The 27,182-nt window shown below is 34.7% G+C and overlaps 1 protein-coding gene across 2 annotated transcripts in view; it reads left to right on the forward strand.

Moving 5' to 3' along the window:
* The window catches only part of Rbpj (recombination signal binding protein for immunoglobulin kappa J region), a 95,114-nt gene that overhangs the window by 42,540 nt on the left and 25,392 nt on the right, over window positions 1-27,182 (forward strand). For both annotated transcript variants that reach the window (XM_021722041.3, XM_005318909.3), the window contains exons 2-3: window positions 13,832-13,870; window positions 23,602-23,697. In XM_021722041.3, the coding sequence (XP_021577716.2) occupies window positions 13,832-13,870; window positions 23,602-23,697 (135 nt within the window). The remainder of the gene's footprint in view (window positions 1-13,831; window positions 13,871-23,601; window positions 23,698-27,182) is intronic.

Here is a 27,182-nt window from a genome sequence, read left to right on the forward strand (position 1 = left end):
TGCCAGTCACTGAAGCAAGCCTTGAGAAAGTTTATTTTCAAGGCAGCCAAGCATGGAGACAAGACAATAAGTCTCAAATCTCTCTCCCCTAGGATAAGGTTTGGGAATATTTATGGGATAAAGAAGCAGAGTGTACCGGATGACTATAATCCAGTCACTTGGGAGGCTGAGATAGGAGAATTCTGAGTTCAGAGCCAGCCTCAGCAATGGCGAGGCCCTAAGCAACTCAGTGAGACCCAATCTCTAAATAAAGTACAAAATAGGGCTGAGGATATGGCTCAGTGGTTGAGTGCCCCTGAGTTAATCCCTGGTACCAAAAAAAAAAAAAAGAAAAAAAAAAAAAAGCAGCAGCAGCAACAGAGTATGAAACAGGGCTGGGGAAAGGTGAAGGGAGATGAAGTAGTCAGTGGCTCACCCACACATAATCCATCTTCATAGCTCTTCATAGGACAAAAGTTGAGAAAACTACCCCATTAGTGTGGTCTCAGAGTGGCGACTTTGGCATTCTGAGGTCAAATAGTTCACCCGTCAGACAGACATCTGTATAGGCCCAGATGAAGAGTGAGCCAGATGTTATCTGGTAGAATGAGCTAGTGCTCAGCTGAGTGGTCTCTGTAATTTTTAAAGTCAACTATAAGCAAGTAAGTAAAAGGAAGCAAATCTGGGGAGGTTTATTGAAGTGTCCTCTTGGTTTCACTTAGATCCTCAAAACCTTCACTCTTGTAAATAGTGCAGTGCCACCATAAGTTACTGATGATCTGTGCTTTTAATCACTACTTAATGATCTCACCACTTTCATTTTAAACCTTTCCTTTGCTTGTGCCAGGCAGAGACTCCTTTGATGGTTATAAAAGAATTAGACTGCATGCAGGACCACCCAAAGGTAAAGCAGCGCACATACATCCATACGTTTGTGTATGTATGCATTAGTCAAGGTTTGGCTCTCACAGGAGATGTCATTAGATTTCCTGAATTCTGTGTATTTAGGAAACATTTCTTCACTTTCCATTAATCAAAGAAAGATTTGTTCTTTACTCATATAACTTTAATCAATAGGTGAAAATTGGGAAGGTAATGAAAGTTTTCTTTAAAATTTTTTTTTGGTTGACCTCCCTCCATCCCTCCTCATTTCAAGCAAACCAATTTAAGCTATATCATAGAAAGTTTTAGTATACTTTGTAATCCTAGCATTAACATTAATGTCCTAGCTGAGCACAGTTACACACACCTGTAATTCCAGCAACTTTGGAGCCCAAGACGGGAGGATTGCAAGTTCAAGGCCAGCCCAGCGTCAACAACTTAAGGAGACTCTCAGCAATTTAGCAAGACCCTGTCTCAAATAAAAATAATAGTAAGAAGAAAAGGACTAGGGATGTATGTATCTCAGTGATAAAGTGCCCCTGAGATCAGTGCCCAATACCCCTCTCAAAAAAAAAAAAAAAACAACACACACACACACACACAACTTGTCACCCTTTTCACATTTTCATATCCAGAACTGAACTACAGTTAAAATTCTATCTTAATGAAGATTATGTGGAAAATCATGAATATTAAACTATTTACATTTTGAACAAAATTTGCCAGTATGTGAATTTGGGTAAGGCAGGTACTAAGCCAAGTTTCTTCTATGTCTAATGAGGGATAATCACACCTGCCTTATAAGATGCATGTGGGTAGAAAGTAATGATGTTCATATAAAGTATGTACCATAATGCCTATTTTCCTTAGCTGCTGTTGTGTTGTACCTCCACCTGGAGAGGGACCATTTTCCTTCTTAATTGCTGTGTGCTCCAAGTATATAGTTTAGTAATTACTACATAATAGCCATGACATAAGGAAGGAGTATTGCTGGCTAGCTCCCCAGAGGCCCTTCTCGTAGCCCCTCTGGTGTCTGTATCCTCTATGTAACTGTATTCTCCATGGTAACTGAATCTGATGGACACCGGAAACTATTTTTGCCTGCTTTTGATTTTCATATAAATAGAATTTTGCAATATTATACCTTTTAGGTCTGCATTCTTTTGGTACTACAACATTGCAAATGGAGTAATAAGTTGTTTGATTTTGTTACATTAATAGTACTGTGTTGTGTGATTGTATAATTTTTCCAGACATTGACATTTGGTTTGTTTCTAATTTGGGATTATCATATCTAATGATGTTGTGAGCATTCTATTACATATTTTTTTGATATCCATTTGTTCACATTTACCTAAATTCTCACATTTAATATTCAGAAGAGTCTCCTGAAGGACAGGCTATTTTGACTATTTTTGAACTATTTTTGAACTTAATCAGCAATAAAAAATCTAAGGTCACAGCAGATATTTTAAAATTTGTTATTGGCCAAGGAGTAACAGTAATTTCTCAAGTATACTTTAATGAAGGGAAAAAAAATGGGTTCTTCATGTTCCACCTAATTGTACAATACTGTGTCTGAGTCTGAATCCAGAAGCTGAATCAAGATGAATAGAACCATTACAGCGAAACATTTCTTTTCCGTCACCAATATTTCCATCTATGTGATGATAGCTGAAGAGTATACTTACTTGGCCTTTATCTACCAATATTATAGGTTGAATTTTCACTGGATATTTGTAATATTTTATTTCTAGGGTATTGAGACTCAATATAGAGTCCAGGTTTAAAAACAGATTCTTTGGCTAAATTATTATTATTTTTTTAAACTGCTAATTACATTTTTCTATAGTTTGTTAATTCTTTAGAGACAAGAACTAATTCTGAGATGTCTTCTGATACTCAGCTTACTTTTTTCTCTCATTTGCTTCTCCATTAGTCTCCTTGGCCCTTTCTGCTGAAGTCTCTTCTTGGAGATCTGATTAGTCTTCCTACCAAATGCTTATTTACCTGTCCTGCACAGTGGTTACCAAATAACTGGACTCCATTCCCACACAGATGGACTACACACTAAAAGTTGCATTTATTTTCAAGAATAGAACCCTTGGAAAACAGATTAAGAAGTTTTACATGTAGTTGTACTCAATGGGCAACCTTACATTTCATGGGAAGGGAAAGAAATATCTCCTTTACTTTTGCTGTTTCTCGTTTTCTTATTTTTTTTTTTAGAGTCTCATTAATGTTGGAAAGAGCATTTTAAAAGCTGAGAAGACTATAATAACCCTCAATTGTCTGGTATTTTTCTTCCTAGAACAATTTTTTGAGTTACTACCTAGCCTTCAGAAATTCAGGATTACATAATGCCACTGACAACCTCAAAAATTGCTGTCAACAATTTTATGGAAAGAAAATATTTTATTTTCTTTATAAACAATGAAAATTGTTTGTAATTTGAGGTGGCAATGAGAAATATGAAGGAAAGTATTAGGAAGAAAATTATGTCATTTCATCTTGTAGGTATAAGCCAGTTTTTCATGATTACTCTATTTTGCATATAAGATGTTCTGTCTGTCCTAAGCAGTCTTTGTGGAGAGAGACACAGGCCACATACAAGGGTTGTCGTATGTTGACTGAGCTGCCTGCCTTTCCTAGGGAGGTTTGAGTTCTAAGACAGACTTATCATGCCATCTCTTTCCTTTACATCTTTGCCTTGGTAGTAGTAAAAATCATTTATATACACATATATTCCTTGGATTCTTTTTGTTTTGGCATCTACTTAATTTGCTTTTTCTAAGTTACTGGCGAGCTGCTGGTAACAGTAATATAGGGCCCTCCAAGACAAGCCTAGTAACATGCTAAGTCAGTGTAAGGCAAACCTAAATATATATTATTCTTGTAAGATATTCACAATGTAAAATTAAGTGTACAGTCCAGTAGCATTAAGTACATTCACATTGCTGTACAGCTGTCAACAGCATCAGTCTCTAGAACTTTTTCATCGTTCCCAACTGAAACTCCATGTCCATAGTAATAATTCTCTATTTCCCTTTTTGCTGCATGTCTTCAGTTCTTAACTTCTTGTAGGATTGCTACATATTTGTTAACACAGAGAAAATCAGTTTACTTTGAAGTTACAAATGAATTACACCCCTATCTACCACTTATTTCCTAAATGTGTGAGTTTGGGTCAGACTCAGCTTTCCTCCTCTTTTCCCCTATCTTATCTTTAGAATGGAATTCTGTTTTTTGGTGACGGCTGAGAGGCATACTGTATGTAGAGCACCCAGAACCCTGCTAGGTATCCAATACATGGGCACCTCTACAGTTCATTTGTGTTGATGAATTAGTGGTTACCCCAGAGCCTCTGGTGTAGATGGCTTGCTCCTTGTTCTTCATCTTATTCCTGGTTTTGTATGCCTAGTTAGCAGTTGTGGAATGATAATAGAGTTGGAAAGAATTGAGTGTCTTAATTGTCATATGTTTTATAGAAGCTGTTATATTTCAGAAATATGTGCCCATACATTTGTTCATTCAGTAAACATTTATTGAGCACCTTTTGAATATCAGGCACACCTTCCCCTGACAGCCATCATTCTGCTTTCTGTTCCTGTGAATTTGATTACCCTAGGTACCTCTAATACACTGTTTGTTCTGTGTGTCTGTCTTATTTCACTTAGCATAATGTCTTCCTGGGTCATCCATGATGTAGCATGTGCTACAGTATTTCGTTCCTTTTTGGGCTAAATAATATACTTTGTCTGTATACACCTCATTTTGTTTATTCTTTGTTAGTGAACATTTGAGTTCTTTCTACTTTTTGCCTAAGGTAAAAGGTAGTTGCTTTAAACATAAATGTAAAACTATCGTTTTGAACACCTGCTTTTATTTCTTTTGTTCATGTGCCTTGAAGTGGAATTGATGAATCATATGATAACTCTGTTTAATTTTGAAGAACCATATTGTTTTTTATAGTAACTGCACTGTTTTTACATTCTCACCAGAAACGTACAGAGTCCCATTTCCCCCACATCCTTACCAACCTTGCTTACTTTGTTGTTGTTTTTGATAGTAACAGCCATACCAATAGGTATAAAGTGGTGTCATTGTGGTTTTAATTTTCATTTGGCTTATTAGTGAAGTTGAACATTTTCATGAGCATATTGCCTTTTGGAGAAATGTCCATTCAAGTCTTTTTAAATTGTTGTTGAGTTGTAGATAACATTTTATGTATTCTGGATATTGGTCCCTTATCAGATATATAATTTCAGCTACTTGTATTTTATTTATTTGTTTGATTTGGTACCAAGGCTAGAACCCAGGGGTCCTTCACCCTGAGCCACATACCCAGCTTTTTTTTATGTTTTATTCAGAAACATGGTCTCTCTGAGTGCTTTTAGGGCCTCACTAAGTTGCTGAGACTGGCTTTGAACTCAGAATCCTCCTGCCTCAGCCTCCTGAGCCACTGGGATTACAGGCATGTGCCACCACACACCACAGTATAAAAATATATTATTTTGAAGGGTCCATTTCAGTTTCATTGTATTTGTTAATGTAAATGTCATTCAGTAATCCAACCTTAAAAGAATAATGGTGTTTTATCAAGTGCTTAGTTGGTGAGAGGCACTCTTGTCAGAACTTTAAATGTATAAACCTTTTAAATTCTCACAAGAACTCTGTGTGGAAATAATTTCACCTATGTTTTCAGATGAAGAAACTGAGGCATAGAGAATTTAATTAACTTTTCTGTTCCAGGTCTCACCGTGGTTTATTTTGCACTTTGTTAGGATTTGGATTGAAGCAAGCCCTGGGTCTGTGTGCTTATCACAGCATTTGACTCTCTCCCCTGACTTGCTATGTGATCAACTTGTATGTGCCTCATCACATGGCACCTTTTGGTCTGCTTTACCTCTACCATACATCTTTACTTTCTTTTTTCTTTTTTAAAGATGGACACAATATCTTTTCTTTCTGTATTTTATTTTTTTATGTGGTGCTGAGGATCAAACTCAGCAAGTGCAAGGCAAGTGCTCTACTACTGAGCTATAACCCCAGCCCCTACATCTTCACTTTCTGTACTGGGTGAGGGGATGGAAGACAAAACAAGAAGGCAGGGGGCTGGGGATGTGGCTCAAGAGGTAGGGCACTCGCCTGGCATGCGTGAGGCCCGGGTTTGATCTTCAGCACCACATACAAACAAAGACGTTGAGTCCACTAAAAACTAAAAAATAAATATTAAAAAAATTCTCTAAAAAAAAAGTTAAAAAAAAAAAGACTCCTAAAAGTCCCATGGTTTGAAAAAGAGGATCTGTGTGGCACATTCTTAATATCTTAAAAAAAAAAACACCCTTTGTGTGTCCCAATATTCTGGGCTGGGGATGTGGCTCAAACAGTAGCGCGCTTGCCTGGCATGCGTGCGGCCTGGGTTCGATCCTCAGCACCACATACCAACAAAGATGTTGTGTCCACCGAGAACTAAAAAATAAATATTAAAAATTTCTCTCTCACTCTCTCTAAAAAAAAAAAAGAAAGAAAAAGAAGGCAGGCAGACTTGTGATGATCAGAGAATCATGACTAAAATTCATGAAACCATGTGACATTTGAAAAGGCAGTTCATAAAATTAAGGTGCTTGAAGAATATAGTAGCAAAAGTTAAGATTGGGTCCAGTGTATTAATGCATGTCTGTGATCCCAGCTACTCTGGAGGCGAAGGCAGAAAGATCACAAATTTGAAACCAGCCCATACAACTTAGCAAGATCCAAAACAAAAGGACTTGAGATGTAGTGGTAAAGTACTTGTCTTGCATGTGCAAAACTCTAGGTTTAATCACTAGTACAACGCCCAAATTTTAAAAAACTAAAAAGTCAAGATTGGAACCTACATGTTTTGCATGTGCAAAACTCTGGGTTTAATCACTAGTACAACCCAAAATAAAAATTTTAAAAAACTAAGAAGTCAAGATTGGAAATTCTTAATGTTCTTTAAATTGCATTTCCTTTGTGGAAGTGTAGCTTTTCCATAAAGATACAAATGTGGTTCTTTGAGTCTGGCATATGTTTTTAAGAATGCTCTCAGGAAATTTGCTTTCTAAGACAATTTTTATGAATTCTTATCTTTGTTTTTATTTTCTCTGTTTTTATTTCAAGTCCCTTGTATTCTAGAATTGATACTGAGTGGGTATTGGTGGATGAATAACAATTTCATTTTGCTATTCTCATGCCAAACTTAATTAGTAAAGGAAAAATCTGTCAAATTATGTAATACATTCTAAAGCAAAATGGAATTTTCATAGCTGTCCACCATAATCATTAATAATTGTATATAGGTTGTATCTGTGTTGTGTATATACATGGAAGTGAAGAAAGATGTGCATCTCATTCAAAATTAATGCTGCTACCTGAATAATTTTTTGCTTGTATATGTGGGCATAAATGGGAAGTGCTGTGTAATCAGCAGACTATATTCATTGTATATATGGATTTAAAATTTTTTTGTTGGTACTAATGATATTTTATTGAACATCTTCATGCATACTTTGCAGTCACAAATTATCTATGTATATTTCTATAATTGAAATGGCTGAGTCAAATGACTGCAAATGTTGAATTATAATAGATATTGCCTAAATGTCTTCCAAAAAGACTGAATAAATTTATACTCCTAAGGGTATATGATAGTTCTGTTTCTTCATTTATATACCACTAACACTGGATATTATCAAACTTTAAATCTACAGCAAGCAATTCTTTAATAATTATCTTAACAACATAAAAGCTGTGCCAGGAAGCTGACCACAGAGCATCTTACATGCCACCTCAAAAAACATCATGTGAATGTTTTTTGATTTATTTTTCACCATCAGGTTCTATAGCAAGTAGAGTCAGGCCAGCATCTTGATTTAAGAGATGCGTGTTTCTCTGGGTGCAGCTTTTTTGTTTTGTTTTCCTGATATAACTTCATTTTATAGAAAAGTTGGAAGAATATTAGAGTTCATCTAGATATCTCAAATGTTAACATTTGCAACTTTCACCTTGTCACTGTTCTCTCACACACACACACACACACACACACACACACACACACACACACACACACACACTCTACATGTGCCCAGGTGAACTATATTTCCCCAACCATTTGAAAGAAAGAAGTAGACATAATATCTTTTTCTCTCTAAATTCTACATCAAATGTTTCTAAAAGTTAGGACCTTCTCTTTTATTACCATTGTACTGTTACAAAATTGGGAAATTGAAATTGATTTGGTCCTTTATCTGTAGGTTTATCCAGATTTTGTCAGTTGTCTGAATAGTGTCTTTTATAGCAAAAGTAGTTTTGGCACCATATGTTGTATTGTCCAATTGTTATGTGTCTTAAGTATTCTTTTATCTGGGCCAGTTCCTTAATTTTGGATAAGCTGTTTCACAACTTGGATTTGTTCCTTATGTTTAGAATCAGGTTCTGCATTTTTGGCAGTAATATCACAAAAGTAATATTGTGTTTTAATGTATCATATTAGGGGTATTTGGTATAGTATTCTCAGTCTCTTGTATCTGTCTCCCTGTTCATTTCTTTTGGAGGGGTAGTTCTGGGAATTGAACCCAAGGCCTCACACATGCTAAACATATGATTCTATCACTGTGGTAGCCCCATTCCGTGATATGTGAAATTGGAGTAGTTTGCCCAGAATCTGATTGCACCTCTTTTTGAGGCTACAGATTTTCTTTTTAAGCCATATTTTTTAAATATAAGATCTTTATATAAGATATTAATGGAGGTCATTATTCTCACAATTTACTTATGCTATCTACATAAGCAGAGCTTTTTGCTATTTCCATTGGAAGTCTTCTTTAGATATGGATATTTGGAAAGACAACCTTAACCTGTACTATTATTGGAGATTTTAGATAAAAAGCCTCATGCCAAACATAGTTGGAGATGATGATTGATAGCTCTCATTTTTCTTTCCACTTTTCCTATTCTTTATAGAAACTGCTGGGAGAATTTTACAAAAAGAAGGGGTTTTGTTTTGTTTTTGTTTCTTGATTAAAAGAAAAGGTAGGATGAAGATACTTCAAATATTAATAGTCCCAATTGCACATAAGTTTCATAGGAGCATGTGTCTCTTGTTCACTGATCCATGTGAGTGTGAGTGCATGCACACACACATACATGCACATACCAAATACCTGTACTTGGCCCTTGCTACATATTCAATAAATACTTGCTGAAGAACAGATTTGGAAAGAACATTACATGTACCCTTTTCTAATGTGTGTATATACATTTTTTATTTATTTTTTAAGAGTTAGTTACTAAGTAGTTTTTCAGCACTATATGCTTTGTTCTTGTTTCTGTTTGCTTTTGTTTCTATTCCTCCTACTGGTGGTAACTGCCTTGAAGGTGTGAATTTTGGGTTTCCTGATTTTTCCCTAATTTAGTGCTTCTTTATTTCTCTCTCTTAAATCATGGTTCAGAAAATCCCAATGCTTTTGATTGTATAAAATTAAAAACTGTTTATTACAGGTTTAGTGTAAAGTTCGGTTTAATTATGAATTTAGGTAGTTAATGCTTTCTTCTGTACATTGTTTCTTTCCTTATTTATTTTAATCTCATTTCTGCATTAAGTAGAAAATTTGGAAACTAGAAAGAATTACTTTAAGTTCTACAATCCAGAAGTTTCCCTAATGATTTGAGCTTATTTTTCAAGCCATCTGTTTATTTTCAAAACCAAAGTTCTAGTACTGTTCTAGACAATATTCTAAATACATGAGGGTTTTTGCTTTATCTTAATAGTGGTGTAATTACCAAATTGTTCTGTATCTTAAAACATTTTTTTTCTTGTTTGTTTCCCCTCCTTTCTTGATTTTTGACTTGGTTTTCTCATGTGAAATATCTTTTAGCCAGAAAAGGTTTAATAATTTTTTATCATATTTGTCCTCAGCACATTTGTGGTCATATACTTACTTCACAGACTGAATATAGAAGGAAGTATATCTTGTGTGGGAGGAAACACTGCTGTACTTCCTCCATGAACAGAAGGAAGTACGAGTATATAAGTTTAATATGTGTGTAAGTTTTCCACATATTTTGAAAATTCTAAGAGATTAGAGGATATATGGGAACCCATCAGGTAGGAAGTGTCATGTTTAATGAAATTGCAACTTAAAACAATCTATCACAAACTTTTTTTTTCTTAAGAGAGAGAGAAAGAGAGAGAGAGTTTTTTTAATATTTATTTTTCAGTTTTTGGTGGACACATCATCTTTATTTTTTATTTATTTTTTTAATACATTTTTTTTTTAAAGAGAGAGAGGGGGAGAGAGAATTTTTAATATTTATTTTTTAGTTCTCGGCGGACACAACATCTTTGTTGGTATGTGGTGCTGAGGATCGAATCCGGGCCGCACGCATGCCAGGCGAGCGCGCTATCGCTTGAGCCACATCCCCAGCCCAATCTTACACTTTTTGATATATAAAATTAGATTTAGCTACTGTGATTAGCATTTTCCCTAGCTCTTCTCATTTGGGGGAATATAAGATCATTATTGTCTAAGAAGGGAAAGCCAGTGCATTAAAAATAAAATGAATTTGCTAATTTAAAATTATACTGATGACATATATACACTGAAGATATAAATTTTATTGAGCCAAATTATTATATGAGCATACTGGGTAAAGCAAGCACATGTTTCATTCACTTTCACTCCAGTCTGAGGAAGAAATATGTGAACATAGAACAAGAAGGGAGGGGCATGGTGCAAATCAACAGTACTCTAGCTGATTTTCGCTTTTTACTTTAAAAAAGAAAGGCCTAGAATCAGAACCTTTTCACTTTACATATTTATCGGGATTATTACATTTAATTAAAAGTACATTTATGCAGAATGTAGAAAATTTGAGAAACCTCATGCAAATGCAGTGTTGACAATCTATAATCATCAAAAGAGAAATTGAATAGCAGTGTAACTCATTATTTTATGAAATTAAGAAGGTTCCCTGGACACTTATAGGCTTACATTTTTTTCCTTTGTATTGTGAAACATAGCCTATACCTATTATAAAATGATGGTTTACATACAGTGGTGTAAACTTGGCCCAGCTTATTTCTAGTCACTTGTTAATTTAGATTATGTAGGTACACAGATGTTTTTCAAGGTAGATTGCAAACTGTACTTGCCCATCTCCTAATCTTTAGGTTATAATTAGTCTCGGTAATTGATAGTTGGTTGCTATTTTTCTGCTGAGAAGTGATTATTTTGGTTGCATACTCTATATATTACATCATGAATTTTATGGACTCACCAGTGATTAAAAGGGAAGGCCTTCTTTTTTCCAGTAAATAATTCTCAGAGTTTTATGTTAGTCATATATCAGATTAGTTAATGGAGCTAGGTCTTGGTCAGTACAAGATACTGTATGTATCTTAGTTTAACTTGACATTTTTTTCATATATATGCCAAAGAGGATTTATTAAATGATCAAAATTTAGTTGCATCATGCCCGTCAGAGTTGTACATTGTGAATCTAGTACATACTTTGTGAAATCTTCTTGACATCCCATTTTCTAATTCTTCCCACACTCCATTAAATACAGTAACCATTAGTTAAATGAGATAAACAGGAATGTGATGTCATGTGTGTTAAACAGAGGGTCAAGATTGCACACAAAATTATTGGAGATAACTTTATTATGTACATAAGAAGCAATTTGATTTCAATTTTTATGATTCCTGGCCTTAGAATGGCACCTAGGTAGAAGATGATTCATGGTTTTGTGTGTTGTTTTCCAGTCTCAGCAGTATCTCTGTTGCTCCGATTTTCTGTTGATGCAGGAGTGATGTTGTGCAAGCATGCTTTGTAATTGTTAGCTTGATTTAATTAGTATTTTTTAAAAAGGGTCTTGGCTATTTTAATTGTCATTTACTTGTGAATGTAACTTTTCCAGAATTTTAAGCATGTAGAAATAAAATTTAACATTTGAATTTTGAGTGTAGTGACTCTTAGTAGTCCTTAGTAGTTCTAGCTAGAATATTAGAGCTAGTAGAAAAGATGGTGGCAATATTGAGATTTTTATTTTGTTCATTAACTGTCTAAAATTTTTACCGCTTGAACCCTTAGGTAGATTCCAACCAAACTTCACTGTGCTTCTAAGAAATATGGTTCTACATGTATAATAATCTTTGTGGGTTTTATAAGATATTCTGTATCTGTCTGCTAATGCTAAGACAGTTTTATTGTACCTATATGCTGTAGTGGTACAATTAATCAGTTTACGGATTTTCAAAAAACCTTTCCAGTAGAAAAAGATTCAGTGCTGATTTTTGCTTTTAACTCCATAGCTGTGATTCATGGATCAACCAATAGTTGAATGTTTTGAATGGTCTTTTTAGCTTGCCTTGCTGGTGTTACCATTAAAACGTTGTGTTTTGTTTCTTGATTTTAAAAATTGAGTATTTTGTAGTATAAAAAATCAAAAGAAAACTAATGAGAATTCTGCTCGTAAGAATGTATATTTGCTCATTTTGTGCTATTTCAGTTAAAGCCACTTTTTGATGTTTTAGAATTAATTAAAATATGAAAATATTAGGTATAGATACCTATCACTTATAGATATTGAATTCATAAACAGTGTCAGTGTCACTATGACATTTATTTAACTGCAGGAAATAAACCAAATAGAATCCTAAGACTTATCATCAAAGTTAATAGTCTTGTGGAGCTTCACAAATATAGTACAGATATTATAAGTCAATAAGCCTTCACAGCCTGTAACTGTGCTTCTGAACAAGTAACTGCTTATAACAGCAGTCTTGCTTATAGATAAAAACATCTATTGGCCTTTCTCTTCAAATGCAGTTTCATCACTGTCTTTCAAAAGAGAATCAATCACATTTTCCTGTTTCAGAAGAAATAAAGAGATTATCACCTAAGAACTAGTTTACTCTTCTTGTACTTGTCTCTATTGGTTTTGTAGTTGCTTTATTTAGTTCTTTGGCTTAACCATTTATATCCTTAAAAATTGTTATTTGAGCACATACTGTTTTTCAGGAACTGTTCTGTATATTTTCTATATATTAATTAGAACATCAATTTCCACCTTTAATTCTCTCAACACTACTATGTCCTTTTTATTGATAGGAAAACTTAAGTTTTGTAGAATCACAACTAATTTCAGTTACACAGCAAGTAAATGCCAAATTATGAATTTGAACTCAAACAGTCCTACTCCAGAGCCTCACTCTAGTGTTGTGTTATCATTCCATCCTGAATTCTGTGGTTTTTCTTTTGCTTATGATTTTCCCCTTGCCTGCTCCCAGTTAAGTGAATGCCTATATGCTAACCCATTTAGCACATTTCTCTTACAGGGCCTAATTAATTAGACTGTAAAACAGTTGTCAAAATCTGGGTTTCATTCTTAAGTTGGCCTACCACTTAATTTACTTTGTGACTTTGGACAAATTGTTTTCCCATCTTTAAGATGAGGCCAATATATACCTTATAGAATTGTTTTATAATGATAAAATATGGTAATATGTAAAAAGTATGTAGAGCCTGAAACATGGCAAACACTTGTGAATGCTGTATCCCCTCTTGAGCTGAGAGTATTTTTCTTAGTGCTGCCAATTATGAGAGACTGGGGGATCTTTGGTTAGTTATATTTTTAAATTTTTTAATTTTTTTTGAAATGTCTCTAAAATTACAGAACCTGTTATCCTCATCTGATCAGTGTTCTCCTTACTTGAGTAGATGTATAAGGCCTACTTGGGGTATGCTGCTTTTGTTTTAAGAACTGTTTTAAAGTGTGTATTTTGTTATTTCCTGGTGCAGTTGATTGCTGGATTATTTCTCTTTCCACTGTTACTCAGTGAGGTTGAAGTCATAAAGGAAATTTCATGGTACCTAAAATAACTTACTATGGAGTATCTCATGCAGTGTGTTTAAATTTTTTTTTTTTTACTTTATTTTCTAGGAAATTTGGTGAGAGGCCCCCACCTAAACGACTCACTAGGTAAGTATTATATTAATCGTCTACTCAAACATTTTATATGCATGGAGATCTTGTCATTTTAGAAACTATAATTAGGTGCTCTTAGAAATCATTCAAATATTGGTATCTAGAGCATAAAAACATTCCCATCCCCCCAACTTTCTCCTCTGCTTCCCTCAAAAAGAAACAAACAAACAAAACAGAAATAATAGGATATAGTTCAAAGAGGAAAGATGAAACCATTTTGAGAATTAATTTGTATGGTGAATATAACAAGGGCAACAATATAAACAAAACTTCTTGTATCTAGAAGTGTTTAACCAGTCACAGTTTGCTGATTACAGATTTAATGATTTAAAGAATTTTAAGGAAAACATTTTTCACCGTTTTAAAGAAAATATGAGGTTTTGCCTGTTTTTAGGCAAAACTGGCTAGCGTTCACAGCGCAGAGACCTGAAGAGGAAAGAACAGTACAGAGAGTTCCAGAGATTGGCAAAGGGTTCTTTCTCTTTTAGTTGTCAGCTTAGTATTGATCAGCACACGTATGTGAGCAATCACCCACCGGTGGGGAAAAACATCCAGAAGAATTAAAGGAAACAATCCCTAAAACTCAATTAGGGCTATGAATTGTACTTCTTTTCAGTGAACAGAGGAAAAATAATCTCATAATTCACAGAGCATCAGCTAAACTGAGAAGAGTTTGGCTTTGGTGTAAAATTAGGCCCAGACTAAGTGGCAAACTTAAAGTAAGACTGAAATGATCTTTTCAAGTAACTATGTACCAGAACAGAGCTCAAGAATATAAGAATGAAAAAAACCATGCAGCACTAACAAACAAAAACAAAAAATATGTATACATCAATCATACAAAGAAGCAGGAAAATATCCAAAATGAGAAGAAAAACCAGTCAAAACCAACCCAGCAATGACATAGATGACATTAAAACTGTTATTATATGCTTGTGATCAATATGTTGAAGAAGCTAAGACTAAGAGTTAGGAAAATGGTCAGATGGTAAATATTTTGGTTTTGTGTCATATACAACTTCTGGTATAACTCAACTCTGCTGGAGCACAAAAGCAGCCATAACGGGTCAAGAAATTAGTGTTTCTGTGTAATGAATTACAGATCTATTTCTAAAGCAGACATAGTGGGTTGGATTTGACCTACCAGCGGTAATAATAAACAACTAAATAACAATTTATAATTATTTGGTAGAGGAGAGATGGAACATTTTAATAAAGACATGGAAGATACATATTTTTAAGAGACACAAATGAATTTTCCAGAGATGAAAACAACTATAAGGTGCAAAAAATACACTTGGTGTTAATTTCAGAGTAGATGAAGGAGAGAACAGCGAACTTGAAGACATAGCAGTAAAAACTATAAAGTGAAGCAAACAGGAAAAGTCTGGAAAAAAAGGATAAGCATTAGTGAGTGAGCTGTGGTCTGTCTTCAAGCATCCTTATTTACATGTAATTGGAATCATTGAAGGAGAGGGTGTGACTCAAGTGATATATGAGGAAATAATGGCTGAATTTTTTTTAAACATTGTTAAAAACTTTTAAACCACAGATCCAAGAAACTCAGTAAATCCCAAGTGTGAAACTACACAGAAGCACATCAGAATCAAATTGATTAAAACCAGTGATAAAGAGAAAAATCTTAAAAGCAACAGAGACAAAAGACAAATTATTTACAAAAGAGCAAAGGTAAGGAAGGATGATAGCAAGTTTTTCATCTGAAACTTTGCTATGGATAAGACAGTGAAGCAAGAGCTTCAGGTGCTCAAAGGGTTTGGAAAAATGCCTGTCGACCTAGAGTTCTCTACCCACTGAAGGCAAAATAAAACTTTTTAAGACATACTAAAAATGGAAAGAATTTTTCACAGACAGGCCTGAGCAAGAACAAGAACAAGAAAGGTGACATCACTACAGATTCTACAGACACTTAAAGGATAGCAAGCAAATATTGTAAATAACTTTATGCCAATATATTCAACAGCTTTTGAAGAAAGACACAAATTCCTTAAAATTAGCAAACTACCTGAGCTTACTCAAGAAGAGGTGGGTAATCTGAATAACCTTAAATCTAAAGAGATTGAATTTGTTTTTATAAACTTTTTGACAAATTTGCAGAAATGTTTAAGAAAAGTAATTATGCTATTTCTTCACATAGTCTTCCTGAAAACTGGAGAGCAGGACATATTTCCCAGTTCATCTTGTGAGAACAGTATTGCGTTATTACTAAAAGCAAAAACATTAGAGGAGAATGCACCAATATTCCATGTGAAGAAAGGTGTAAAAAAAGTCTTAATAAATTTTTAAATGAAATCCAACAATATGGCTAGACCTAGTGAGATTTATCTTAAAAATGGGAAAAGTCAGTTCAACATGTTAATAGAACAAAGAAGGAAAATCACGTGGTTATCTTAAGGGATTTAGAAAATGCTTTTAACTATCATTCTTGATAAAAATGTATAATATGGTAGAAATAAAGGGAATTTACTAACAATCACAAAGGATACCTCTGAAAAACTACATTTATTACCATATTTTTAATGGAAGACTGAGTATTTCCATCTAACATTAGGACCACACAATAAAGTTCTCTCTTATAACTTTTAATTCAACATTGTACTCAAGATTCTAATCATTACAAGGCCAGAAAAAGAAATGAAAAATTTAAAAAAGATGTAAAGAAAGAAATAAAACTTCATTTTCAGAAGTTATGGTCATCTTTTTAAAAGCTACTATAATTAATCAAGTTTGGCAGGGTGGTGGAATACAGGATCAACATAGAAAACTCAATTATGGGCTGGGGATGTGGCTCAAGTGGTAACATGCTCGCCTGACATGCACAGGGCGCTGGGTTCGATCCTTAGCACCACATAAAAATAAAATAAAGATGTTGTATCCACCGAAAACTAAAAAATAAATATTAAAAAATTCTCTCTCAAAAAAAACCCCCTCAATTATATTTCCTCATATTAGTAATGAATAATTGGAAATTGATCAGGTACCATCAAACAATATGTAATTCTTAGAGAAAAGCTTGACAAAAGATGTTCAAAAACTCTGCCATGAAGATTACTAATTATTGCTGGGAAAACCTGAATTACTAAGTAAATGAATGCTCTTCTGACAGAAGACTATGTATTTGTTAGAAGTGTTTTCTTCATGAATTGATCAATGGATTCGACACAGTCCCAGTTAGAGTTCCAGCAGCTATTGGACAGGCTATTTATAAAATTCATGTGAAAATGCAAACAAATTTAGAATAACCAAACATTCTTGAAAAAGAGCAGCCTGATTTCAAAAGTTGTTATGAAGCCACAGAAATCAAATGTAGTCTTAGGGAAAGATGGTTATGTAGATCTTTGTAACAGAATAGTAGCCAGAAATTGTTCTTTGAATATATGCTCATTTGTTTTCCAATCAAGGTGCAAAGGCAATTTAGTTAGATAAATGATAGTCTTTTTAACAAATGTTTCTAGAATAATCTGTTATCCATATGCTGCCTCTTCACAGAAAATAACTACCATTCATCCATAGCACCATATACAAAAATTAACTCAATATAGACTTAAATGTAGAATTCCAATTAAAGTTTGTAAAAGAAAACAGGTGGAAGTATCTTGATCTTTGATCTTGACCAAGCAAAGATTTTTAGTATTAATGCCAAAAAGCATTCTGTGGAATGAAGAAATTGATCATTTACTTCATGAAAGTTCAGAATAAAGACTTTGTGTTTAGACAATGAAAAGAGCTTTCAGAAGTCAACAAAAAGAAAATCAACTAATTTTTGAAAGGGATAAATGATTTGAAGAATTGTCTATAAACAACACATACCTTGTGGCAGATAAGCTCTAAAGAAATGCAAGTTAAAATCAATTAGTGTTTAGTCCTTGGGATTTTGTAACCTTATGTCAGAAACTGGTAAGCTTATAAATCACAAATTCAACTTCTCATAGTCCTGGAGTCTGTGAAGCCCAAGATTAGGTGTGAAAAGATTTGATATGTGGTGGAGGGCTGCTTCTCAATTTATAGATGACCAACTTCTCCCTGATGAAGGCATTAATCCTGTTCATGAGGATTACTTTATGACCTGATTACCTCCCAAATGCCCCACCTCCAGACATGATGGCGTTGTTGATTAAGTTTCAACATGAGAATTTGACACAGATGTATTCAGTCTGTAGCAGTGAGATAACCACTTTACACCTATTAAAATGCCTTAGATTTAAGGGATTGATCATATGTGGAACTACTATTTTTATATACTGGTAGTGGGTATATAAAATGCTATAATAATTTTTGGAAAAAAATTGAAGTTTAACATATCCCTACCATATGGCCCAGCCATTCCATCCTTACACATTTAGTCAAGAAAAATGAAAACGTGAATACAAAAATATTGAAGCACAAATGTTCATGTTAGCTTTAGTTGTGATAGCCTTATGGACATAATCCAAATATCCAGCAACAGGTGAATGGATCAACAAAGTGTAATATATTCTACAATGAACTGCTATTCAGCAATGATAAAAGAATGAACTCTTGATACAAACAGCTACTTAGATGAATGTTAAAATAATCATACTCAGGTTTTCTAAAGAAGTCAGGAAAAAAGTACGTAAACTGTATGATTCCATTATCAGAATTCTAGAAAGTACAAACTATTCTATAATGGCAGAAAACAGGCCACTGGTTTTCTGGAATGGAGAGAGGCAGGAGAAGAGATTAAAAAGAAGCAGAACAACTTTGGGAAATTGTGAATATCCTTGTGTTCATTGAGGCATTGGTGTATACACAAATATGAAAACTTAGCACATTGTACACTTTAAGTACATTTTACTCTATTTCAGTTAAATCTCAATAAAGCTGTTTAAAATTTTAGTAATTTTTATACTTTAAAAATACTTTGGCTGGGGTTGTGGCTCAGTGGTAGAATGCTTGCCTGGCACATGTGAGGCACTCAGTTCAATCCTCAGTGCCACATAAAAATAAATAAACAAAATATTTACTTCTATCATGGAATTGGAATGAAATTTGCAGGCATCCTAGGAACAAGACCTCCTGTTTGGCTTTAGACACCAGTAGATGCAAACTCTTAATGAAGCCACACTAATGTTTCCTTAATATTGCAAAGGTCCCAGGACTTTGTTGACTATTGGTACTATCCCTAAATTATCAATTTCACAACTAGCCTTTTAGGAAGCGATAATTCTCAGTAAGCTTCCTTGGGGGAAAAACAAGGAGGTTTGAGTCAGATCAAATAGTTCAGAAAATATAGCATATAAATATCCCCTTCTTGAAAATTCACCTAAGATTCCAAATAGTCCTGCTGTGAAAGAATTGGTTTAACTTTGTTTTATCTAGTTTTGGTAAAACTTCAGTGGGCACACTCCACCATAACTATGGTGAAGCTCAATTCAAGAAGCATTGTCTGAGATGATGTAAAAGATGAAACTGCCAGAATCTGACAAAATGGGGTAGTTCCTTAAGGGATTTTGCCAGGAGGAAGGAAGGAGTTGGTGTGCACATGTGTAAATTTGAATTCCTTTTGGCAGCATTCTGAAGTACAAGAAGAGGCCATACCCTTGTGTAGTTTTTAACAAGAGGTTGAAGCACCTTTTCTAAGGAAATAATGGCAATAGTTGGAATACACTGACACTTCTGTATGTCACTGTGTAGGAGCTAACTTTAAGTTTTTTCCCCCACTTGGAATACACTGACACTTCTATATGTCATTGTGTAGGAGCTAGCTTTAAGTTTTTCCCCCACAGTAACTCGCTTTACTTCACAAGGGAGAAAATGCTGGGGTAGTAAATGACAGTTAAGATTCAGACATGTTGGGTTGGGGAATGTGGCTCAAGTGGTAGCGCGCTCACCTGGCATGCGTGCGGCCCAGGTTCGATCCTCAGCACCACATACAAACAAAGATGTTGTGTCCGCCGAGAACTAAAAAATAAATATTAAAAAATTCTCTCTCTCTCTCTCTCTCTCTCTCTCTCTCTCTCTCTCTCTCTCTCTCTCTCTCTCTCTCTCAAAAAAAAAAAAAAAGATTTAGACATGTCATGTTTCATAGCAAATCTGTGCTCTTAACTACTACAAAACTTTTTTTTCCTCACTGTGGTAGGCATTGTGCTGTACCACCAAGCCATACCCAGCCCTGTTTTTTGTTATCCTTATTTTGTTAGTGGGTTTGGGGATCAAACCCAGGACTTCATGCACACTAGGAATTAACCCCCACCCCCCATTCCCCTAGCCTTTTAAAAACTTGTTTGAGATAGATCTAAGTTTCCCAGACTGACCTCCAAGTTGGGATTTTCCTGCCTCAGCCTTCAGAGTAGCTGGCATTACAAGGCATGCACCCCCATACCCAATAAAACTTTTTTGTTAATATAATTTTGTTCTCAAGAGCCTAGGTTTGAATTCTGGATCTTCAGTGTTATTATAGGAGAGTTATTTAACACATCCCCCATTTCTGAAGTATGCATAGTGTGTCACCCTTGAGGTTGTTGGCTTCTGTTAGTACAGAAGTTTTAATTCTTGATGATTATAATTAATATCTTTATAGAAAGAATTTGTGACTGCCTCAAATATTATATGGGTCTTGCCCTTAAAGACTTTGTAGTCTATTTGGGAAGACAAGAAAAGTAAACATGAAAACTGATAAACATATAATCAGGTAATTGTTAAATATTAATAGATAGTATAAATGCAAATAGATATAATTTGGGAAATTCATTTGCACCTAAAGATTTTTCTTTTTAACTAAATAACAACTTCTTTTAAGTTTTATTGCCAGCAACTTTTGTGCCAATTTTATCAGGTTATTGGCTTTCTCCAGACTGTGCTTTCATGGTCATCCTAATACCCAGCAGGCTCACTGGAGTGTTAGTGGGAGTTGGCACCATTGTTTTTGAATTCCAACATTAGCTACTCCTTTAATATTGATCGTCAGTGGTTTACCTGTCCATTGTCAGCTTCCTTTTCCATTCCCTGGTGGGTGTTTTCCAAATATTTATGCCTCTTTTCTTACCCATTAGATATCATAATATCCTGTCATTTTACAAGTAAAATATTTGCAGCCAGCAACACACCTTATTTCCTTTCCTAGCTGGCATCACTTAGGTTCTTGTTACTAATACCTCACCTTTTGATTGCTCCCCTCTCTTGAAGTTGGGCCCTTCTACAGCATCAGATACCAGTCTTAGTTCTATCTCCTACCAGTTCTGTCTCCTCTTTCTCCCTTTTATTTTATTTTTTTGAAAAGCCAGGGATTGAATTTAGGGCCTTCCTTGCACATGTTAGGCAAATGTTCTACACTGAGCTGACCACCCCAGTCCATTACTGGTTCTTCTCCATTTCCTTTTATACATTTATTCTTGACTCTTCTGTGTCTGCATTGTACCTTTTTGGAGATTTCATTTATTTTTGTGGCTTTGCTTGACAGTTACATACCAGTCAACCCCATTTTTGCAGCACGGACCCTTCTTTTGACCTATAGGTCAAAAGTATGTTCACAACAGCGTACTGAGTACTTCCAACTTGGAAGACCAGAGGCCTTTCAGAGTTGACATTTGTCAACAAAACCTATTAATATACATCTACTTTTCTCATAACAAAAGCTGTAAAGAGTTCTTAACTATTTTTCCTGACTTTTCCCCTACTACATCCTATTATCTTCTTAGTGTGACAGCCTTTTTTACGTGTTTGTCTCATCTCTGTCTTCTAGTCCTTTCTCTAGTATTAACTAACAGGAAATTAATTACGTATCTAAAAATCTGCAGGATCTCTCATTGCCTTTACTTGATTAAAAATCCAAATTCCACAGCACATTTTTTTTATAATAGATTCAGATAAAATTGAGTTATGATCTTGTCCCAATTCACAAAGGGGTAGATTTTTTAATGTTTATGTTTTTTCTAGTTTTCTTACAATTTTATTACCTTCTACAACTTTTGTCATCATTTGATAAGAAATGATATTTGAATGATATTTATACTTGGTATTTAAGTTTATAAACGTCCAGTTTTGAGAGCCTTTCATAATTTGACTATCCATTTCATAAGCATTATTCACTGCTATAGCTCAGATCATAATCATCCTGAATTTTTTTCAGTTCCTGACTATACTTAGTCATTACAAAACTTTGGGAAAGCAGTCCAGGTGGTATTAACAACACATTTTGGTAAATTATGAGAATTACATGAAATACTGCTAAGTTCTTAGTTAAGGGACTGCACATAATAAATACTCAAGAAACATTTGCTACTGCATTTCCTTGTTGTGGTTGTATTACTCCTCAGCTGGTATCCCACTGGACCCAGTGTGCAAGTTGTTTGTGCCTGGACCACACTACTCCAAGTCCGTGAATAGAATGCCTTCTTTTCTTCTCCTCCCACTTCCTGTGTCTACTTTTCCGTTAGAGTTCTGCTCTTCTAGGAAATTTTACCTGACAAATAGTTTTCTATCATGCACCCTCTCCTTTACATGCGCATCTGTTTATTGTGGCACATTTTATACAAAACTGTTTCAATCATTATATTCCATTACCATTTTGACCTCAAGTTCCTTTTTAGTGTATAGAATAGTTCTTAATTTATTTATATTCTGGTATTATTTGCTGTGCCTTATAACTAACAAGTTGTTTGTTTTCAGTCAGTAAATATAAATGCTATCATAGGATATATCATTTGATCCAAACAGCCATGCTGTGTTAGGTAGATGGTGTTAGAGCTCCAGTTTTCAAAGAGGAAACAGGCTGGGTGAGATTTTTTTCCCAGGCCACTTCTTATGTAAGTGCTAGAAAACTAGAATTTCACACATTTAATAACTCATTATGTAGACGTTCTCTTGTGTTTTACATTTGTCCTCCCTTGCAATCTAAATAGAATAGCATTTAAATTTGGTGAAAGTATTTCTTGGTGATATCTTTGAAATAATCTTGGCTTTTGTTTGGTGATGTGTAAAACACTTCAAGAATTGGGATTTGTTGATTCATAATTGGTATGATTTAATCTCTGTAGACCTTAATTATTTATAATATTTGGTAAGATAATTGGTTGAGTAAATGTATGTAAGACATTGAACTTTTAATAGAACATTTGCTTAATAAATGTGTAGTCAGAATAGCTTGTACTTGAAGGACTTAATATTGTAGTTTTTCAGAATTAATCCAGTTTTTCATTTGAATTAGGCTTCATTAAATTTTATACATTTAGCAATATCCTTCTCATAATTATATATATTTGTATGCAAATGATAAAGCTTTTCTTAGTCCTTATATGGGATTGTCTTTTTAGGGTCATATAATAATAAATGTGAATGACTTAATGTTTTATATGGCTTTTATATTCAATGAAAACCATTGATTTTAACAGTTGGAGAAGGAAAGGTGGGGATGGAGCAAGATTATAAATTATTTAAATCCACTTAACCAGTGTAAATGTTGATTTTTAGTTATTCTAAAAGTTGTAACTGAGGTTTGTTCCACATGATAAATACCAAAGAATGGAGAAGTTTGTTCTTTAAAAAACAAAGTTTAGAGTTGAATAGGAATAGTATGTACTGTTCTTCAAGTTTCATTCACAGATTTTTCTATATTGTTTCTGTCTTTAAGTTTCCTTGTTTAAAAAGTATCACAAGCAACCCTCTTGTTACAAAGCAAAGTAAAAAAGAAAATATTTTATCAAAATTTAATAAAAATGTAATAGTAGTAACTTGTAATTTGATTTTAGGGAAGCCATGCGAAATTATTTAAAAGAGAGAGGAGATCAAACAGTACTTATTCTTCATGCAAAAGTTGCACAGAAGTCATATGGAAATGAAAAAAGGTAAGATTTACCTTTTTTCCTCCCTGGTAGGTAGTTAATTGTAGTTATCATAAATTTGTAAATGATGGTTAATATTCATATCTGAGGATGGTTTCTATTATTGGGTTTTTTGCTTAATATCAAGAGACGGGAAAAGGATTTATCTCTTGAAGGGGAAAACCAAAGCAACATGTGGCATACTGAAGCCAAGAGAATTTAGTGAAGATCATCTGGCTAACTCTCTGATTTTACAAAATGAAGTAATCCACAAGTTTTCTTTTTGACTGTTTCCCAAGTGTTTCAATGATATATTAGCTGATTCACAAAGAAGCTTTCTTTTTGGTGGAAAAAAATGTAGTTTATTTATGAACAAATGTAACTCCCAAAGTACCATTTTAAATGAAGAAGGCTAAACAAACTCTTGATCCTAAAACTGGCTGAGCTTAGTTTGTTGAGCAATGGAGCCATTGTAAAGAGCTCCAGGCCCTCTCCCGTGGTTGTTCTAGTTGTTGTTGAGTAACTGCCCTTGCATGCCATGGAGGTGTTATGCCTGTAGTCTCAGCTGTTCAGGAGGTTGAAGCAAGAGGATCACTTGTGCCCCAGAGTTTAGAGGTAGCCTGGGTAAAATAGCAAAACTCCTGTCTCAAAAAAGAAACAGGGAGGGGGGCTGGGATATTGTCAGTGATGGACAACTTGCCTAGCAAGCCCAAGGCCCTGGGTTCCATCTCCAGTACTGTAAAATCAAAAAGAAACTTCATTCTCATACCACCTGACTGTTGTCACTACAGAAATTATCTATAAAGTTGATTAGCCAAAATTAAATTAAAGCAAAGTTATCTTTAACAGAATTTTCACAATATTATATGAATTTCAATATTTTTGTGTTTAATTTTGGACTTTAAGATTTTGTCCCATCCTGTAAGCAAGTGCTCTACCCAGGAGCTATGTCCTCATGTCCAAAATAATCATTATTTATAATGCAGTTGTTTTGCGGGGTAAGAGGTATGGGGGAGGGAACCCAGGGCCCTCAGACTTGTAAGCATGTGCCCCAGCACCAAGCTTTACCCATTTTATTTTTTTCACTTGATTCCTAAATTTTTTTTTCAATAGTCTCTTGAATCTTAAAGAATTTTTTGGATTTACTTTCAAGGCACCAAGTGAGATGGGAGAAAGAATGAAGATGCAGATTTGGGATTTGGGTTAAAAGGAATGAGTGAATCTAGCACAGTGGCACACACCTGTAATCCCTATAGCTCAGGAGGCTGAGGCAGAGGATCACTAATTCAAAGCCAGCCTCAGCAATTTAGTGAGGCCCTAAGCAACTCAGCATGGCCCTGTCTCTAAATAAAATATTAAAAAGGGCTGGGATGTAGCTCAGTGGTTAAGAACCCCTGGATTCAATCCTTGGTACACCACCCCACCCCCACCCCACTCCACATACATTACCTTGCAATAGAGGGGGAAAAACCCATTAAATTTACCTGATGTTTTAAAAGTAGTCTAGTAAAGAACTGTTAATGCTAGGTAACTGGCAACTCTGTTGAGGAGGCTTCTTTTGAGGATTAGGTCTGACTGGTCCTTAACTCACTGCTTGCTCTCTTGCTCATCCAGGTTCAGGTTCGTTTTTGGTGTTTATTTTTGTATTTTGTTTTGTTTTGGTACTGGGGATTGAACCCAGGGGCACTTTGTAGTATAATTGAGTTACATGGCCAGCTCTTCCCCTCACCCCTTTTTGAAACAGGGTCTTACAAATAAGTTGTTTAAGGCCTTGGTAAGTTGCTGAGGCTGGCCTTGAACTTTTGTAATCCTCTTGCCTTGGCGCCTAGCCCATTCAGGTTCAGGTCTTTTTGAGGAGTTGCTGAGGCATAGGCATGAGCACAGTCTGTTTGGCCATGGCTCTTTGGCATGTAAAATAACTCCAGTGAGTGATACTACAAATATTTGGAAAGGAATTTTTATTTGAAATATTAAAATTGAATGGGGAGGAAGGAGGAAAGAGTAAAAGGTGGAGAACATGAACTGAAATCCAATTCTGTGTATGAACGGATTTATCAAAATGAACCCAACTACTATTCATAACTATAATGCTCTAATAAAATGTTCTTAAAAATTATTCTTGATATTAGCTTTTATGCCTAATAACTAATACTTATTTACATAGCACATCCATTATCCTGTTTGTGTTAGTAGTTGGTTTTAATTTTTCAGTAAAGAGTGTCTTACCAAGACAAAAATAAAACTTTTTAAAACATTGTTTTGCTGGGTATAGTGGTGTGTGCTGTAATCCCAGCAGTTCCAGAGGCTGAAGCAGGGGGATTGCAGGTTCAAGGCCAGCCTCAGCAATTTAGGGAGGCAATAAGCCACTTCGTGAGACCTTATCTCCAAATTTAAAAAATTCTTCTAAGGGCTGGTGGTATGGCTCAGTTGTTAAGTGCCTTTGGGTTCAATCCCTGGTACCCCCCCCCAAAAAAAACCCCCAAAACATTGTTTTCTCAAGAGGAAATATTAATATGCCATTTGACATATTAACGTCCAACTTTATTCTGATAGTTAATAGTGAGGCTTTTGAGACAATTAACAATAAAGCTTTCTAGACAGACTGTGATTCTGAAATAATAATAGGAAATGCATTGATTGGAGTAACTGATATGTAAAAAGGTTCTGAATGTGGCCCTTGGAACTGAATAACCATCAAAGTTTAATGATTCAGCAAAGGTAGTCAAAAGATATAAATGACAGGAGTTTGGATTTTTGTCTGCCCAAACTACTTGTACATATTGGGCTGAATTTAAAAACCACCTTTGATTCTGTGAAGTGTTTCCCAGATCTCTTCTTGAGATTTGAGGAAAAACTTGTTGAATCATTCTCTGATTATTTGAATTTATGAAATTAAAATATAAAATGTGTATATCGCCACCAAGTGGCAGAGAAAAGCATTGTTATAGTTGTTTAGAATTATTAGGAAAGATGAGAAGAGAAAGGCAACATTGTTTCATTGAATCCTTATAGCAGCTATTAAACTCAAGCTAACTCCTTACTGGTTAAACTCCTCACTGAGTGTTTAGTTCATGTTGACCAATTGTCCATTTTTTAAAAAAATCATTAATTTCACATATTATCATAGAGATTTATTTAATTTTTTCTCCTGTCAATTGTATGGCCTTTTGTTTTCATCCCTATTCCCTTTAATTTATTTGTCTATATTCCTTTTTTTGTGTATGTGTGTACACCTCCCCCCCCACACACACTATTTTTTTGTACTGGAGATTGAAGCCAGAGGAGGCACTTTAACACTAGCTACATTCCCAACCTTTTTTATATTTTTTGAGACAGGGTCTCACCAAGTTGCTTATTAGGGCCTCAATAAGTTGATGAGGCTGACCTCAAACTAGCAATCATTCTGCCTCAGCTTTCCTAGTCTCTGAAATTATAGGTGTGTGCCACCGTGCCCAGTTATGTTTTTAAATTGACTGCTGTATTACTATTGAAGTTTATAGAAATGAGAA

Source organism: Ictidomys tridecemlineatus, chromosome 9, assembly GCF_052094955.1.
Source record: "Ictidomys tridecemlineatus isolate mIctTri1 chromosome 9, mIctTri1.hap1, whole genome shotgun sequence".
Taxonomy (NCBI): Eukaryota; Metazoa; Chordata; class Mammalia; order Rodentia; family Sciuridae; genus Ictidomys; species Ictidomys tridecemlineatus.